Consider the following 19,950-nt stretch of genomic DNA (forward strand, 5'->3'; position numbering starts at 1 on the left):
GAGGCCTAGATGGGACCCAAGGTCTCTTTGAACTCTAGTATTCTGCAGCTCTATGAATAGTCAAGGACACTTCTTCAAAGCATCTCAATGGGTGGAAAATAAAAAGCTGAATTAGAAAGTGCTCCAGTGCTGGAGCAATCCTGGACTTTTTTTTTTCCCCATAAAGAGAGGATTCTGGCACTGGGTGAGATGACAGACTAAGTGACTTCTGCAAGCCCTTTCTGTTCAAAAAGCCAATAATTCTGTGAAGATTGGAGAGGCAATAAAATTGATTGCCCTTGTAAGGAGCATTTGTTCAGTCAGATCAGACTTCCTGAGAGTAACACTACTCACTGTCACTGAAATCCTGAATGAGAGGATCCTATGTCTAACTCATCTCATGCTCTCCCTGCCATGCATTCCTCCTCCTCTTCCACTTTCCCAATTCTGATGATGGTTCCACAGCTTTAGAGACAGACTGGGCTCGCTGGTTTCCTCTGTCTCCCCACAGCTTTCACACACATGTGTTTCCTCACTTTTACTCCCATCATCAAGTGCAGGCCCTACTTCATTACCTCTTTTCTGGATCACAACAGTCTCCTAATTGGTCTTCCTGCCTCCAGAATATCTCTTATTCAATATACCCTCCACATGCTGCCTGAGTAATCTTCCTAATTCCCAGCTCTGATCTCCCCTAGCCTTGCAGCTCCCCAGGGCCTGGAGAATAAAGTACGCTTCTTATCTCATCGACTCTGACTTAACTCCTGATCCAGGAACTGGCAATTGACTCAGCATTCTTCTGCCATGATCAAGTTAAGAAAGTCACCAAAGTATTATTAAATATATGGAAATTGTTACATATTCTAAAAAAAATTTTTAAAGGGCTGGACCCAGAAGTATCCATATCTTACCATGCCCAGAACAGCAGCTGCTTTACAAGTAGCTGGTACTAAATACTGAAGGAGGATTTCATCTTCAGAAGGATGCACCCTTCGAAGCTCAGTCAATGTCAAGTACATCATTTCAAATTGATTCCTCTCCGTAAACAAGTCTGAGACTGCCAGGAGCTGGATACAAACAGATACCATGCCCACAGAGGGAGAATTAGGTTATCAGAAATATAAAACAAGAGCTACAAACACTGCCAATGAGAACAAATGTTCATCTGTAAGTGGTAATACAGAGGGAACAACAGAGCCTAAGGGGGCTTTCAGGATTTAGAAATGAAACAAATTTTCCAGACCAAACTACTGTGAAGTTTTTGGTGTAGTAAGGACCAGCAGGAAACAGAAGAAAGAAGGCTGGATTGTAGTCAGGAGTCTTGAACCCTGCCTTTGGCATTCAGTGTGATACTGAACATGTCACTTTCTTTCCAAACTTCCTCTATAAAATAAAGTGACTGGGTAAAGTGATTTCTAAAATGTCTTTTCAGCTCTAAATAAATACTATTCTCTGAAAAATGAGAATGTAGGCAGTTTTTCACAAGTACTTTGTGAACTATATTGTGTCATGGAAATATAAGATTTTATTACTGTCATCTCTCAAAGTATCTTTAAGTTCATATTTCCTTAGCTATTGATTGAAAGGTTAGAAAAATCTATATTCTAGCCATGGAAACACTGCAAGAAGAAAATGAGTTAGGTTACTATTCATCAGGAGAAGGAAATCTTCTTCGTGTGGAAAGAGGATCTACAGAAAGCTTCTACTAGATAACTGCTGAAAATCACTGCAAAGCTCTTTTCCAATGATTTTTTTTTCAATCCTTCTGACTACATCAAGAAGAAAGTCTCATTTGTACTGATATTTAATATACCAATTTAGCACAATTGTACTAGTGGTGTATAATACACCAATTCTAGCAATGGTATTTCATAACTAGCTGAGTATAATTAAAGAATTGCCCCACTAATGGGGAAGCCCATTAGAATAAGGAAAAGGTAGCAAATATTTGAACCTACAGATCAAGAATCCTAAAATCAAGGGGTTAACAATATTAGTAGCAATAACTATAACAATCAAATAAATGCTTTAAAATTTTAAAAATGTTTTCCCATGTCGGATTTCATTAGAAACACATGGTTGTCCTGATGAGAGAGGTTTGGCGGGCATTTTACCCTTGAAAACACGAAAGGTCAGCAAGGTGGCTTGCCCAGAGTCACAAAGCTAAGCTCTCAAATATAGAAATGGAAATCAAAGCAGCCTTCTTACTCCTGATCCAACGCTCTTCCCACCAAATGAAAAGATCGGGTTGGCTGTTCCTTTAGGTTTACTTTTGTTGCTGTTCCAGGACAGGAATAAAAGAGTCACATTTAGGGAAAATGTTCAGGAAAAAAAAAAAAAAAAACAACTTACAGATCTCACTACTTCACTGATCAAAATGACTGGGGTTCTTTTGGCTGAACTTGATGGGAGTATCCACTGACTGTATAATTCAAGCAAAAACTGCGAACAAGAATGTATGTCAACTCCAGCCCGGTGTTTCCTGCAAAGAGCAAGATTCTAAGTATTCTCTCAAATTCTAAAATATGTTAACAAATCTTGTTTTGGTAGTTCGTTTCTCTTCTCCTTTCTTCCCCAACCAAATAACACACAAATGGATGCCCTAACAGTTTAAGGAAATTGATATTCAAACAAAATAAAATTGTGTTGAAAACCTGGAATTTATTGGAGATGTTGGGGGTGAAGAAGGGGCAGGAAGATCACCCTCATCTTCTTCATCTTCATCCCATTCTTCTTCTCTCAATGGGGTGATATTATTTCCCAGCCACACAGAGTGTATAGAGACCTAAAAATACATAAAGTAATAACAGTGAAAAATGTTTTTTCCCTCAACAGAAAAATATGAAAAGCATTTAAACAGAACATTACTACATGTAGAACACTATGCTCAGTTCTGTGGGAGAGAAGAAATTTGGAAAAGACATAGTTTCTAAACTATAGGTCACTCAAGGCCCTGAAATCAAGTAAAAGGAGACTGCACCTAAACAGTTAATTAAAATGCATGATATTATTTGACAGACACCGTAAAGAATTAGTAAATCAAGTGAGGTTGGGGGAGCAAGAACAAGAAAGGCTTCATGGAGGTAGTCATATTTGGGTTAGGCTTTAAAAGATGGAGAAAATCTATGAGCAACAAGGAAAACAATATTCTAAAAATAGAAAATAATTTTAAAAATTAAAAGCAGTATATATTCTAAAACATAATGAACCTCAAGAATCTGCTTTCTAACTGATACACAAGGACTAGATTAGCTAAACTCTGTAGCTGACATCTATACAGCCCAAGATGAAAGACAGAGATTGATATTTTGCTCAAAATAACACCTGTTTTCTTTCTTACCTTTTTTATTACATCTTTTTAATTAATTTATTTAATATTTGTTCCCCATTACATTTAAAACAATTTTTTTAACATTAGTTTTTAAAATGTTTGAGTTCCAGATTCTCTCCCTTATCCCCACTTCCAACCCCCACAAAGAAACCACATGTGAAGTTATGCAAAACATTTTCCTAAAAGTAATGTTGTAAAAGAAAACCTAGATCTCCCACCCTACTTTTATTTTATTTTTTTTATTGTAGCTTTTTATTTACCAGATACATACATGGGTAATTTTTCAGCATTGACAATTGCAAAACCTTTTGTTCCAATTTTTCCCCTCCTTCCCCACACCAAAATGTAAAAATGCAAAAATGTAAGCAGCCCACACTCATTTCCTAGTGTTCTTTCAATAGGTGTAGCTGGTTCTGTTCATCACTGATCAACTGGAACTGATTCCTCTCATTGTTGAAAATGGCCACTTCCATCAAAAATGATCTTCATATAGTACTGTTGTTGAAGTATATAATGATCTTTTGGTTCTGCTCATTTCACTTAGCATCAGTTCACATAAGTCTCTCCAGGCCTTTCTGAAGTTATCCTGTTGGTCGTTTCTTACACAACAATAATATTCTATGACATTCATATACCACAATTTATTCAAACATTCTCCAATTAATGGGCATCCATTCAGTTTACAGTGTCTTGCCACTACAAAAAAGGGCGGCCACAAACACTTTTGCACATGTGGGTTCCTTTCCCTCCTTTAAGATCTCTTTGGGATATAAGCCCAGTAGGAACACTGCTGAATCAAAGGGTATGCACAGTTTGATAGCATTTTGAGCATAGTTCCAAATTGCTCTCCAGAATGTTGGATCTGTTCACAATTCCACCAACAATGCCTCAGTATCCCAGATTTCCTGCATCCTCTTCAACATTCGTCATTATCTTTTCCTGTCATCTTAGCCAGGATAAATTCCTTGAAAGATAATGTATGATACCTGTTTTCTGCAAAATTCTAGACCCTAGTTTTCAGAACTGCTCAAGTGGAATCAAGGATGGAAAATATAGGCCAAGATGACTACCTGCAGGCCTCTGAATGGGCACTCTGTAAAATAATGCCTTTTAAAAATCTCTAGCCTCATTTCTATTTTTCCTGAGCTATAAAAACATACCTACAGGAAAATAGAGAAAGAGAAGACATATGGTTTTTATGCCCAAGCCCACCATCTGTGGTTATGCCAAGATTCTCATGAATTCTGCCTTGTTCTCCAACTAAATAGTGATTTCTAGGGAGAAGCCAGCTAACCAGAAAACAAATAAGAGGCTAAGGAATCTTCAAGATCCTAGTTCAAATTCCCAAGCTTTTAGGTATATACAAGTGAAGAGGCACAAATACACTCTGTATCTTCCAAAGAAATAGACCTCCACCTCCAAAGCTATATATAGCATCCGTTCTTTTAGATTACCTGTATTTTAATATCTATATGAATGCAGATGCCAAGGGAAAGAATAAATTACAAAACACAATCTCAAATTCTTAAAAGGAAAAAAATTGCTTGCATCTCATCCCAATGCAAGCAAAGCTATAGTCATCCATCTTCTGGATGAAAATTATCAGGTACAAAGGCCTCATTAATTAATTATGATGTAATAAAACATTAAATTTTAGAAAATTAAGCCTTTTCTTAAGCTAAAATCTCTTTGTTTTATCTTCTAGACAGAAATAAACAGACATTCTAGAAAGAATAAATCATTTTAGATATTCCTTAATAGTTATCTGCAAGGGAAGAGTTTACTTGACTGGTACAAGGAGAAGATGAAAGCATGCAATCACCCTTGACAAGACAGGACAAATCCTGTTTGCGATACTAAAAGCAAAGGAATAAAGTTAGTTTAAAGTTAGTTAGACTTCACTGATTTCCTTGCCAAAATCTCATATTTGTCTAATAATCTAATAATAGTTTTGCCAGAGGGCAACATTCAAGCTTGCAAATCTGGAGTTTCTAGAATCCTGTGGTGTGTGCATATGTCTTGGTTCATTTTTTTTTTTAAACAACTAAAGTATTTATTGATTTTCTGGCATATTTACTATTCCCTTTATGATTCTCAAAAATTAATACTACTAGATCTGCAACCAAATTTATACTTTTAGCATCCCTAGAATGTAATTTGAGCCTCAAGACAAATTCATCCACAGCAGACAGCTGTTCTCTAAACAGACTTCTGGGGCATCTCTCACATCAGTTCTTTCCTTTATCCCCAGTGCCAGCCAACAGTAAAGGATCTCATTACTAAACACTTCAGCAACTATATACTATAACAACTATTATTTTCAATAATAAAAGTAAAGCTACTATTTCTTAATGTATATACTGCAAAAAAGCAGAAAAGGCACATACACACACATACACAATAACCCAAAGATAGGAAGAACATCTGGACTAGGTTATAAATATATAAAATAGATTCACATCAGAGGTGAGACAATTTGAAGGTTGTTTGATTCTCAAAATGTGAAAAAGAAAATACTAAGCACTTGGAAAAAAAATTCATAGGTATTCTTTTTACTAAAATAGGACAATTTGGAAATAAGAATGAGTAAAGAAGAAATAAAATGATCACTTATGGTAGATATGTTGGTATAGATTTAGAATGCTGGAATACAGTTAGAAACAATAATTCTAACAAAGTTGCAGGATATCAAATAAATCCATATAAACCATAAACATTCCTATATAAATACCAAAAGAGCCCAGAAGGAAGAATAAGAAGAGTTTCATTCAAAATAATTACAAAAGCAATAAAATGTTAGGAAATGGATCTAGCAAGATTCACTAGACATTGGACGATTTCCCAAGGTAGCTAGCTGACAAGGTACATAGAGCACTGGGTCTGGAGTCGGGAAGACCTTAGTTCAAACCCAGGACTCAAATTCTATTCTAGATATTATTATTTCCTGTTTACCGGTGAAAAAATTTAGGCTTGGGAAAGTGACTAGACTATGACCACACACCTGGTAAATTCCTGGAGTAGAGATTTAAACACAGTTTTCTAGACTCCAACTCCACACTAATTCTGTTACTGCAAAGATTAGGTACTTGAAAGGTAAAGCATTTAGACAAATAACATGTATTTATTTAAGTGGCAAAGTAAGGACTCCAACTCAGGCCAGAATGGAAGTTGAATAGATGGAAATAGTTTCCACCTAAAAGGTCTGGGGTAAAGATTCAATGTGAGAAACATGAATTTGTTTTGAAAGTAGCAAAATACTGTAAAAACATGAGATTCCATTTGGGCTTGATATACAATAGGCTTTAAATTGAACTGTATGACACAGACAGTCACATCAGTGAGATCCCAGATTAATGAAAGTATACTTTAAAAGCTACATTTTAACTAAAATATTCTGTACCCAAAGTGTGATGTATAAACAATGAACTTTCATTACAGTAGTGAGTTTTTTAAAAGAACACATTCCTCATGAAAAAGGTACTATTTTCACAAGGCAACTTTTTCAGAAAAGTTTACTTTAATGTTGGAGAAATTTCTCTGTAAAATAAAAATTATGTATAATGGATATGGTAATTCTTGCAATCTCAATGGATGAGGAAGGACAGAATTGGAATTCTAAAGAAAAATAAACTTGAATTTTTAAAAAATCATGTTAATTTAGTAGGAAAGATAGAAAGCAGTTGATTAAAAAAAAAAAAGTTCTCAAGCAAAGGAAGTTAATAGGTAATTTCAAGAGAATATTGATTTTTGCACAAATAAAATCATTTAGGTTGGGATAAGATTATTGCAGGAATATTTAACCTATATATTGGGATTACTTAGGGTCTAGAAAAGGAGAGAGAAAAATGTGGAACACAGGTTTTGCAAGGGTGAATGCTGAAATATATCTTTGCATATATTTTGAAAATAAACTATTATTAAAAATTAAAAATAAAAGAAATTATTGTAGGAGAACTTTGCATCAAATATCTAAGAAGAGTCTGAGGTTTGAGATACTGAGGGAATTAATGCAGATATACAAGACCAAGAGCCATTCCTCAAAGAGTAAATGCTCAAAAGAATTCTGATAAGGTCCATCAATGTCATGTAAAACACTGCTCCAAATCACTAATAATGAAATGTAAATCAAAACAACTCTGAAGTGTCTTTACATTTGGTACATTGGGAAAGATGACAAAAGAACAAAATGGCTGATATTTAAAAGGTGGTGGGAAGCATATTCATAGGTATTTTTATTTTTTATTTTGAAAAATAAAACAATATATAAATACAAGACTCAAAAATTTTTCTGGTTTGGTTTTTTGTTTGGTTTTGGTTTTTGTTGTTATTAATATTTTTTTTTACAAATAAAAAATGATAAGAACACACTACCTTCAATAAAATAAATTTCCCCACAAATTCAGGAAAAAATATTTCTTAAAATAATAACAGCTTTTTATTTTTCTAAATACATGCAGAGATGGTTTTCATCATTCACTCCTGCAAAATCTTGTGAGGAAAAGCATTTAAAACAGTAGAATCCTACATGTTTTAAAACCTATCCCACAATTCAAAACTCCAGCTACTCTGAAAAGTGATTTGGAATCATGCTGAAGAAATGGGTTTTCAGTGCTAGATGTATATATGAGAAAGCTCAAAGATAGAGAGAAATACCTGATGTACTCCAGAATAGTCACAGTAACATTTTTTTATGTTAATAAACAGCTGAAAACAAAGTAGATGTTTATGATCTGAGAATAGTTTTCATTGTTTTATACAATAATCACAGAATATTACTGTACCATAACATAATGAATAATAAAAAAAAAAAAAAAATCAGGGACTCATAGGAAGACTTACATCGACTAAAGGAGAGTGAAATAAAGAACCAGAAAAAATCCACAATGAAAATTATACAAATAAAGCTCCTTCCCCAAAGCAAACAAACAAAAAGAGAATGTCATTTAATTGTAATGACCAAAAAGTTTGGTCTTAATTCTCAGATGATGAAATTGAAACTATATCCACTCATATGAAAGAGTGTTCCAAATCACTATTGATCAGAGAAATGCAAATTAAGACAACTCTGAGATATCATTACACACCTGTCAGATTGGCTAAGATGACAGGAACAAATAATGATGAATGTTGGAGGGGATGTGGGAAACCTGGGACACTGATGCATTGTTGGTGGAGTTGTGAAAAAATCCAATCATTCTGGAGAGGAATTTGGAACTATGCCCAAAAAGTTATCAAACTGTGCATACCCTTTGATCCAGAAGTGCTACTACTGGGCTTATATCCCAAAGAAATACTAAAGAGCAGAAAGGGACCTGTATGTGCCAAAATGTTTGTGGCAGCTCTTTTTGTAGTGGCTAGAAACTGGAAGATGAATGGATGTCCATCAATTGGAGAATGGTTGGGTAAATTATGGTATATGAATGTTATGGAATATTATTGCTCTGTAAGAAATGACCAGCAGGAGGAATACAGAGAGGCTTGGAGAGACTTATATCAACTGATGCTGAGTGAAACGAGCAGAACCAGAAGATCGCTGTACACTTCAATGCTGTATGAAGATGTATTCTGATAGAAGTGGATATCTTCAACATAAAGAAGATCCAACTCACTTCCAGTTGATCAATGATGGACAGAAACAACTACACCCAGAGAAGGAACACTGGGAAGTGAATGTAAATTGTTAGCACTACTGTCTATCTGATACCCAGGTTACTTATACCTTCGGAAGCTAATACTTAACGTGCAACAAGAAAATGGGATTTACACACATATATTGTATCTGGGTTATATTGTAACATATGTAAAATGTATGGGATTGCCTGTCATGGGGGGGAGGGAGTAGAGGGAGGGGGAGGATAATTTGGAAAAATGAATACAAGGGATAATGTTATAAAAAAAAAAATTACTCATGCATATATACTGTGGAAAAAAAGAATTCTAAATAAAATATACAGTTATTATTAAAAAAAAAAAAGTTTGGTCTTAGAAAAGAGCTGAAAAAATATACTTTCCCTCTTTTGTGTGTAAATGGATTTGAGTATGGAAGATTATATTACAGTACGATAGAGTTATTATGTTGGAGAGTAGGAGGAAAGTTACTTCTTACTTTTTATTAATAGTTTTGAAGAGGGGACCCTGAAACTCTCTGAAAACTTCAAGGAAAAAGTCTCCTTGAATCCTGCCTCTGTAGGTGACCAGAAAAAGGCAAACATCTAAAATATTCATTCTGTTTTCCTGAGAGATGAGCACCACCCCCATTGATAACACTCACTACTGATTAAGCTTTCTACTGAATTAAAGACATTTATTCAATTCTATTCAAATTCCAGCTCAAGCTGAAACCCAGCCCTGATCAAGAGCAAAAATCCTGGCTTGGAGCCAAGATTTCTATTATAAAAAGTGTCAATTTTAAACTCAGTCCTTACAGAGGACCTAATATGCCATCCCTGTCACAGCAGCAATCTCTGAAATCTCTTTCAACATTACCCTCTCTTTATCTCCTTTACCTATTTCCTTAACAAAACTTTATACCTCTCTGTCAGGATTTCTCTACTAGAAACTTTACTTCTCTGCTGGACCTTGCCACTAAGGAATTCAGTCTTTCTATTCACAAATTGCAAAGGCTGACTTCCCAATGCTAACAATAAACTTCTTTTTATCAGTCTAGCTTTTCTGGTTCATAAATTCCTTTATGAAGGACCTCTGTGCAGCCAAAAGGGGGTTCCCACAACTCCCTACCTTGTGCTGAATCCCAAGGGGATTTAGGGGAACCAAACCCCTTCATATGGTTCCCTGAACCCCAAATCTGCCACTAACCTCATCATTTCACTCCCTGATTATCAGAAATCCTAATCTCATCATTTTGGTTCCCTGAATCTAATCTCATCAGTTTGCACAAGAGATGCTTTGCTGGGAGAGGAGGGAGAAGATATATGTAGACATAAAAGTGACATGAAAACAAAAGATAGCTACATACTTTAAAAAATCATACTAAATTAAATTGCTTTAGAACTAAAACTGATTCAATTTTGTTTCAGAGTTCCTGAATAACTCTCAATACTCAAGAAGGTCAGATGAATAACTTTCTTTGAAGCATCATAATTTGTTGAATATAAGCTTTCCTTCCAGGGAAAAAAATGATAACCTTCGTCCCCACAGTGGCTCACAATTCTTCTGAATTTTTGACCAGAGAAAATGTGTCATTTCTATCTAAGTATTCAGAGATCAGTTTCTCTGCAGGGTTCCTTAAACAATAGAGAAAGACCTCATTTCATAGCATTCCACCATACAGAAGCCCTGTTCTAGTCAGGGTGGTCTCAAGAAAAGTATAGTCTCAGAAGGAGTTTTGGGAAGATGGCAGAGTAGGGCAGAAAATACCAGGCTTGAAAAATCTTTCCTATAAACAAGACAACACATCACCTCAAGGTAAACTTGGCAGAAATAATTAAAAATTGTCCTGCCTTGATGGATTGGGAGGACCTTAGGAAAATGTGACCTCCAGAAACAGAGATTTTACCCAAGCAAAGGGCAAAAACCTCTAGGCAAAATCCACCATGCAATAAATAATAAGCCCAGAGGGCGCTGGGTCAGGTCTCCGAACCCCAGACACAATGGGGGTTTGACTACTGAGCAGGGGAAGCATGAAGCTCAGCTGTGCTAACCAGATATGATCCCAAGCCACAGCCTCCGTGAAGGAACAGCAGAAGGGCCAGGAAAGCTAGTCCTTGGTTTCAATTCCAGATCATAGAAGAGAGCTGAAGTTTGCAGCCCCAAGAGACGGCAGAGAGAAAGAGCATTTGCCTTTGCAGGATAGTGTTGCTGGGGGCAAGAAGAGTATCCAAGATTAGCCCCCAGGCAGTACTTAAGATTATATAATGCCTAAAAGTCTAAGGCATGATCCCTCATACCTGGGACTAGTCCCTGATTATAATAAAAAGTTGCTAAAATAATAACAATAAATGATAATTATAATAATAAGAAAAGGAGAAAGAACCTAGCCAGTATGGAAACAGATATGGGTTCATACTCAAAAAAAAACAAAACAAAAAAAAACCAAAAGGTAGTGATGTTAAAAGCTACTCCAACTTTCAAGAAAAATGACAGATGGTCACATACCTCAAACAGAGTTTTTGGAAGAACTTTAAAAATCAAATGAAGAGAGACTGAAGAAAACCAATAAACTTATGGGGGGAAAAAAAAGAGAGAGAGATCCCAAAAGCTTAGGGGAGGAACTAACTTCTTAAAAATTAGAATTGGGCAAGGAAAAGCATTAAAAGACACCAAGAAATAAATACAACAAAATAATAAGAATTAAAAAATAGAAGAGAATGTGAAACGTTGTTTTTAGCAAAACAACAACTACAGTATAGATAGAGATGACTTAAAAATTGTTGGCCTACCTGAAAACTATGATTTAAAAAAAAGTTTAGAAACAGCATTATAAAAAATCATTAACAAAAATTAACTTGAAGCTCTAGAATGAGAAAATAAAACAGAAAAAAAAATTGAAAACTCATAGGAACATCATAGCCAAGTTTCAAAGTTCCAAGGTTAAAAAGAAAATACTACAATGAGGGAAAAAAAACCTATATAAATACTGTAGAGCTACAAGCCACATAAAACAAGATTTAACAAGTTCTATGTTGAAAAGCCAAAGCTTTTGGAGCATTATATTTTGAAGAGCAAAACAGCTGGGTCTCTAACTAAGAATAACTTACTCAGCAAAGCTGAGTGGGAAAAAAAAAAAAAAAAAGAGAGAGAGAGAGAGAGATTAATGAATTGAAAGACTTTCAGATATGTGGCAAAAAGACCAAAACTCAATGGAAATTTTGACATATGAGATCTAGAAGAAATATAAGCAAAACATTAAAGATAATTATAAGGGACTCAATAAGGTCAAACTGTTTACTTCTTATATGGGAAAATTATGTCTGTACTATTAAAATTATTATATTCTAGTTTAAAACAGCATGTATGTATGGGGTTGAATATGATGTGATGATTCTAAAAAATAAAACTGAGTAAGGAAAGGTAAAATTATGCTTATGATTATTTATCTCACACAAAGGAGGCATGGATAGAAAAACTTTATAATGTGAACAGACCTGTGTAAAGCTGCTAATGTTGGAACCTTATTCTCATCAGAACTAAGTTAAAGAGGGAAAAATTGAAAAGACTTCAACATTTACAATGAAATAAGAGGGCAAGAAGAAAGGATACATCAAGGACTTTTAGAAGGAGTTGGAAATCAAAAAGTTGGAGAATGGAAAGAGAGAAAAAGAGAGGGATTTTTAGAGGGGGGTTAGATTAAGGGAATCTTAAAGGTGCAGATTAGGGAGGTAATGATATAAAATTAATAATAATCTGAATAGGATTAACTCACCCATAAAATGGAAATGAATAGTAGAATGGTTAAAAAAACCAGGATCCAACATGTGGTGTACACATGGAAACACATTAAAAATGAGAAATATACACAGAATTAACTTATTTGTTACACTTCAGCTAAAGCTAAAAAAAAAAAAAAAAAAAAAAAAAAAAAAAAGCAGAGGTAGCAACCATGATGTTGGATAAAGTCATACCTTGAATAAATTTAATTAAAAATGATGAATAGGGAAACTACACAATGAGAAAAGTTACCATGGAAAATGAAGTAATACAACTAAACTTAGATGCATTAAAAGCTGTAGCATCTAAAATTTTAAAGGTCAAATTAAATGAATTACAGGTGAAAATAGAAAGTAATAGAAAATAAGAAAAAAAGAAATAGAAAGAAAATAGAAAGTTACAACAATGGGGGACCTTAACCTTCCCCTCTCACAACTAGATAAATATAACCAAAATAGAAAAAAAAAAAAAAAAAAAAAAAAAAAAAGAAAAAGAAAAAGAAAAAAGTTAAGGAGGTGAACAGAATTTAGATATAATAAATATGTGAAGAGAATTCATCTTTTTTCTCAGTGGTCCATAATACCTTTATAAAAACTGATCATACATAAGGGTTTAAAACTGGGAGAAGAAGCAGCTAGGTGGCGCAGTGGATAGAGCGCCAGCCCTGAATTCAGGAGGACCCCAGTTCAAATCTGATCTCAGACACTTAACATGTCCCAGCTGTGTGACTCTGGGCAAGTCACTTAACTCCAGCCTCAGAAAAGAAAAAAAAAAGAAAAGGAAAGAAAGAATAAAACTGGGAGAAAATTTTTAAACATAGTTTTTTAGATAAAAGTTCATATCTTAAATATATTAAAGAACTTTGTCAAATTTAAAAGAATATAAGTCATTTCCCAAATGATAAATGGTCAATGGATATGAACAATTTTTTAAAAAGAAATTAAAACTTTATAGTTATGTTTTAAATCACTATTGATTATAGAACTGCAAATTAAAACAACTTTGAGATATCATTTTATACCTATCAGATTGGCTAAAATGATGGAAGGGAAAAAAGTGACAAAAGTTGGAGGGGATATGAAAAAATTTGTACAATTCATTTACTATACACACACACACACACACACACTTTTGTGTCTAATGGTAGTCTTTTCTAGGGCAGGACAGGGAAGGAGGGAGGGAGAAGAAATGCATAACAGCAAACAAAAGAAAAGTAAGAAGGAAGCACAGAAAAGCAAAGCAGCTTTGAAAATGATATGTAGTACTTTATTATATAATTTTTTCAAAAAATGGAAACAAATAGAAATTTACAGTTTTACAACAAATCATCTTTTTATGTTGTTCTGTGTACATAGAAATGTTGTGGGTTTTTTGGTCCTTTAGTATTTAAGTTCAAAATGAATAAAAAATTAAAATAAAAAAATGTATATTTCCTCTCTCTACTTTCCCTAACACATAATTACTGAGCATGGATTTATACAAGACTTAGTCAGTAAAAATTCATGACTATGGTAATGCTAGATTACCTGAGGGAAAAGAGTGTGAGAGGAGGTTAAATCTGAGTTGTTGTTACTGTTTTTGTGGAGTCATTTCAGTCCTGTCTGACTCTTTGGGACTTTTGGGGTTTTCTTGGCAAAGATAATGGAGTGATTGACATTTCCTTCTTATTCATTTTACAAACAGGAAACAGTGAACAGGGTGAAGTCACTTTACCAGGGTCACACAGCTAAGTAAGTTGTAAAGGGCTAGAACTGAGCAAATGCACTTGGATAATGGAGCACCTGAGACTAATTGCCAATTGGACAATTCTCTATTAACATGTTCAATTATTTATTATTAATTAATTATTAACAGGTTAAGGGTGACCCTCCCCAACCATTCTGTGCTGGCTGGATATCTGTGGGACAAAGAAGGGGAAGTGACTTGTGTGGGTGGTGTAGAAGGAGGAAATTGAGGCATTCTCCTGGTGGTGGAGAGAAAGGTGGTGTGGAGATTACTAGATCTAATCCCCTGACAGCGATCCCAAAAGACCAAGAATAAAGACTTTTGATGATCCTGACTCCGGCTGATTTCGTGGGAAGACAGAGTTCCAACAGTATCTAAGACTACGTGTGAATTCATGAAAATGAATGTTTCTGATTTCAATTCTATCCACTGTACCAGCTAGCTGGTCCTGAGTTAGCAATTGGCAACATAAATGGAAATCAAGAGGCAAAGGGATTCTCAGGAAAAGGTATGATTGAAAAAGTAGGCCACTAGGTCCAACTGAATAAAGAATAAAGTTAAAGACCTGGGAAAGTAGAAATAAGTTAAGGACTAGATATCAGATGATGAAATTAAAGTTTGATTACAGATAACAAAGATTATACACAATGCATGCTGGAGGTGAAGTCTGGAAGACTTAAGTTTAAATCCCAGCCCCTGCAGCTGTGTGATCCTGGGCAGTTTTCTCAACTGCAAAAGGAGGATAAATATAATAGTACCTACCTCTAAAAGTTACTGTAAGGAGCAAATGAAATGATATAACACAGAATTTTACAAACTTAAAGTGATTTTATAATTCAACCTATTAATATTGTTGCTTTTTTTGTCATTATTAGTTGGAAGAAAAAACAAAAGAGAAAAAAAATATTGAATTTATGGTATGGATGTCAACTAACCTGTCCTAGATTATAACTCATGTTCCCCATTTCTCGTTCAGTGTTGATCTGCAGCAGAAGTTTTTCATGGCTGATAAGGGTACCTAAAAAAAAAAAATTCATTATCTTCTTCTAGCTTTTGTGCATAACACATAAGAGATTCAATCTGAAACAACATTTCAATATAATCATCCATAAGTATCAATTCTAGTTATTTAAAACACTAAACATATATATATTATGTGATTATACAGTTCTTCTCCTCTCTGGGAGAGTACATAATTAATATATGTGAGGAATTAGATTCCTTTGAAATCTTTGATAACCATCAGGTTAGAAGAGAAATGGAATCAGAGTGTGGAGAATAATGAAGAAAAGCAAAAACGATTTACTGCCTACTCATTTCTCGGATTTACAAAGGTCATTGCTTCCCAAAGCTGACAAGAAAAATAGAAAGTCATTCTCATTGATTTTGGTCAATATAATTTAGCCTTTCCCTTTTCTCTCATCTATGTTTGACTCTAACTGGTTTAAAAGGAGCTTTGTTGCTCTATCATCAGTCCTTTAGACTCTGATATCCATCCTTGAGTTGTTTTCTTCTTGCAACATTGAATCAGCCTGCCTATGTCAACCCACCTTGATTTCTTTCCTTCTGCAATTGTAAAATCTGAGAAATCATAATTGAAAACATATGTTACAGGAATGCTATAAACATAGCACTTTATAAACCTTGAAACATTATAAAAACGTATTTATTCCTTTATTATTGTTTTGAGTTATTCCAAATTTACAAATTTCTGAGTTACTCTAAATTTACAAATTTAAAACACACATTCTATATTCAAAGGTAAGCACATATCATAGTAAATGGTCAGGGAACTAACTACTTAATCTTAGTCACAGGATAAGCAAAGTGAAGATAATGTTCAGTAGTCAGTAAGTTTGATCATGAGGCGCTGTGAATAAGGATAGCAAGTCTCTGGTATTTGTCCCATTACAATCATAAAAGGTATATATGCATGTGTGTGCATTAGGAATACATGTGTATATGTAGGTATGTGCATACATATACACACAAAGTATATATACTCTGTATTTTGTGTCTGTGTGTGTATATAGATCTCTCTCTACATATGTATGTGTATATGTGTATATATATATATATATACACACACACACACACGCACACACCACATATACATGTCACATGCATATGTGTCAGTATATAAATATGCACATATGGTATCCCAAAGTTTTAAGCCTGATACTAAGGTTTTTGGAACACCATGGAGGCAGGTAGAGTGTGTGGTAGGAGTGTATGTATACTCCCTATTTACACAATAATCTTTGCAGAGCCAGATTTCAAGCATAAAGGAAACCTTGGTTTATGTGTGATTAAGCAATATTTCTGAATTAATGGTAGTGAAGAGTTATTTATTATTTCTGATGGGCCACTCTTAGAATTTCTATCTTGAAGCTAATGTTTTTCAGTCACAGAGAAAAATGTTTTAGGTTTAACATTTGCAAAACTTTAATAAATATAGCTAGTAAGAAATTACAGTGGTCACACACAGAAACAGATTTATTATACACATACCTGACATAGCTGGAGACAGAGATGGGACAGGATCCCAAGCCTGGTACAAGTGATGTGTGGGAATATTGTCTCTCTTTGAAACCATTGCTTGAATTTCTTGTTCAACAATTCCCCTGATAACACTCAGTTTCCTCCCAAACCTAAAAGAATTTTTTTAGCATAAAGGTTAGTTATTATTTTATTTCCCCTCAATACAAATGAAAACATTAAATATGCAAAGTTTTTTTGAACTTTCACCTATCCCTACCGACCTTATCCCTCACCCTCAGAGCCAAAAATAATCTATTTCATTGAAATTTCATGGTAATGTGATTAAACAAACAAACAAACAAATAAATAAGTGAATCCTGGGTTTTAAAAGCAAAAATCATAAAAAGGAAACATGAAGCTAGCCACATGAAAATATTTATAGCTACATTATTCATTAGAGCAAATAACCTGGAGGGAAAACTTTATTCTCCAATTATAGAAATGCTGAATAATTATAGTAAAAAGGCTGAAATATTATGGCAAATAAGTGTAATAGAATAGCATGGTCCATATAAATAAAGAAAATAAGGAAACACAGAGCATTATATTGCTTATATTATATCTAATATAATTAGATATTACAAAGAGAAATCATCAAAATCAGTATGTATGCAGCATAATTTTATAATACTGACTATTTTTTTATAATTATAAAATTTTTTGACAGTATATATGCATGAGTAATTTTTTTTTAATAACATTATCCCTTGTATTCATTTTTCCAAATTATCCTCCCCCTCCCTCTACTCCCTCCCCTAGATGACAGGCAATCCCATACATATTAAATGTGTTACAGTATAACCCAGATACAATATATGTGTGTAAATACCATTTTCTTGTTGCACATTAAATATTAGATTCCGAAGGTATAAATAACCTGGGTAGATAGACAGTAGTGCTAACAGTTTACATTCACTTCCCAGTGTTCCTTCTCTGGGTGTAGTTATTTCTGTCCATCATTGATCAACTGGAAGTGAGTTGAATCTTCTTTATGTTGAAGATCTCCTCTTCCATCAGAATATGTCTTCATACAGCATTGAAGTGTACAGCGATCTTCTGGTTCTGTTCATTTCACTCAGCATCAGTTGATGTAAGTCTCTCCAAACTTCTCTGTATTCGACCTGTTGGTCATTTCTTATAGAGCAATAATATTCCATAACCTTCATATACCATAATTTACCCAATCATTCTCCAATTGATGGATATCCATTCATCTTCCAGCTTCTAGCTATTACAAAAAGAGCTGCCACAAACATTTTGGCACATACAGGTCCCTTTCCCCTCCTCAGTATTTCTTTGGGATATAAGCCCAATAGCAGCACTGCTGGATCAAAGGGTATACACAGTTTGATAACTTTTTGGGCATAGTTCCAGATTGCTCTCCAGAATGGTTGGATTCTTTCACAACTCCACCAACAATGCATCAGTGTCCCAGGTTTCCCACATCCCCTCCAACATTCATTGTTATTTGTTCCTGTCATCTTAGCCAATCTGACAGGTGTGTAGTGATATCTCAGAGTTGTCTTAATTTGCATTTCTCTGATCAATAGTGATTTGGAACACTCTTTCATATGAGTGGAAATAGTTTCAATTTCATAATCTGAAAATTGTCTGTTCATATCTTTTGACCATTTATCAATTGGAGAATGGTTTTGTTTCTTATAAATTAGGGTCAGTTCTCTGTATATTTTGGAGATGAGGCCTTTGTCAGAACCTTTAACTGTAAAAATATTTTCCCAATTTGTTACTTCCCTTCTAATCTTGTTTGCATTAGTATTATTTGTACAGAAACTTTTTAGTTTGATGTAATCAAAATCTTCTATTTTGTGATCAATAATGATCTCTAATTCTCCTCTGGTCATAAATTCCTTCCTCTTCCACAGGTCTGATAGGTAGACTATTCTCTGTTCCTCTAATTTATTTATGATCTCGTTCTTTATGCCTAAATCTTGGACCCATTTTGATCTTATCTTGGTATATGGTGTTAAGTGTGGGTCCATATCTAATTTCTGCCATACTAATTTCCAGTTTTCCCAACAGTTTTTTTCATATAATGAATTTTTATCCCTAATGTTGGTATCTTTGGGTTTGTCAAAGACTAGATTGCTATAGATGTACCCTTTTTTGTCCTTTGTACCTAATCTGTTCCACTGATCTACCGGTCTATTTCTTAGCCAGTACCAAATGGTTTTGGTGACTGCTGCTATATAATATAGCTTTAGATCAGGTACACCTAGACCACCTTCCTCTGACTTTTTTTTCATTAGTTCCGTTGCAATTCTCGACCTTTTATTCTTCCATATGAATTTTGTTGTTATTTTTTCTAGGTCATTAAAATAGTTTCTTGGGAGTCTGATTGGTATAGCACTAAATAAATAGATTAGTTTGGGGAGTATTGTCATCTTTATTATATTCGCTTGGCCTATCCAAGAGCACTGAATGTCTTTCCAATTATTTAAATCTGACTTTATTTTTGTGGCAAGTGTTTCGTAATTTTGCTCATATAATTCCTGACTTTTCTTTGGTAGATGGATTCCCAAATATTTTATACTCTCAATATTTGTTTGGAATGGAATTTCTCTTTGTATCTCTTGCTGTTGCATTTTGTTGATGATATAAAAATGCTGAGGATTTATGTGGATTTATTTTGTATCCTGCAACTTTGCTAAAATTCTGAATTATTTCTAATAGCTTTTTATCAGAGTCTTTGGGGTTCTCTAAGTATACCATCACTGACAAATATTTTTAATAAGAGAAGAAAAAAAGAGAAAGAAGGAAAGCCAGTCAATGGTGGGAGATCTAAAAAAGAAAACCACTACATGTCTTGTCTCACTTATGAATATGTTTCCTTATAATGGGGATAATGTTATTTTTCATTCTTTTTACCATGTTTGGTACTGGAGACACAAAGTATATGTTGAAAGCTGGGGTAAGGTTTTGTCCCCTGTATTGCCAATTACTTGTTTTTAGGACAATTATTAAGTTTA

The 19,950-nt window shown here is 34.2% G+C and overlaps 1 protein-coding gene across 3 annotated transcripts in view; it reads right to left on the reverse strand.

The window, feature by feature from the left end:
• Positions 1–19,950, reverse strand: part of HTT (huntingtin) — a 225,660-nt gene that overhangs the window by 15,108 nt on the left and 190,602 nt on the right. For all 3 annotated transcript variants that reach the window (XM_074274096.1, XM_074274095.1, XM_074274094.1), the window contains 5 exons: positions 16,934–17,073; positions 15,358–15,440; positions 2,634–2,764; positions 2,332–2,461; positions 891–1,046 (listed from right to left, as the gene is read on the reverse strand). In XM_074274096.1, coding sequence (XP_074130197.1) covers positions 891–1,046; positions 2,332–2,461; positions 2,634–2,764; positions 15,358–15,440; positions 16,934–17,073 — 640 coding nt within the window. The remainder of the gene's footprint in view (positions 1–890; positions 1,047–2,331; positions 2,462–2,633; positions 2,765–15,357; positions 15,441–16,933; positions 17,074–19,950) is intronic.

The sequence above is a fragment of the Sminthopsis crassicaudata genome, chromosome 6 (genome assembly GCF_048593235.1).
Source record: "Sminthopsis crassicaudata isolate SCR6 chromosome 6, ASM4859323v1, whole genome shotgun sequence".
Classification (NCBI taxonomy): Eukaryota; Metazoa; Chordata; class Mammalia; order Dasyuromorphia; family Dasyuridae; genus Sminthopsis; species Sminthopsis crassicaudata.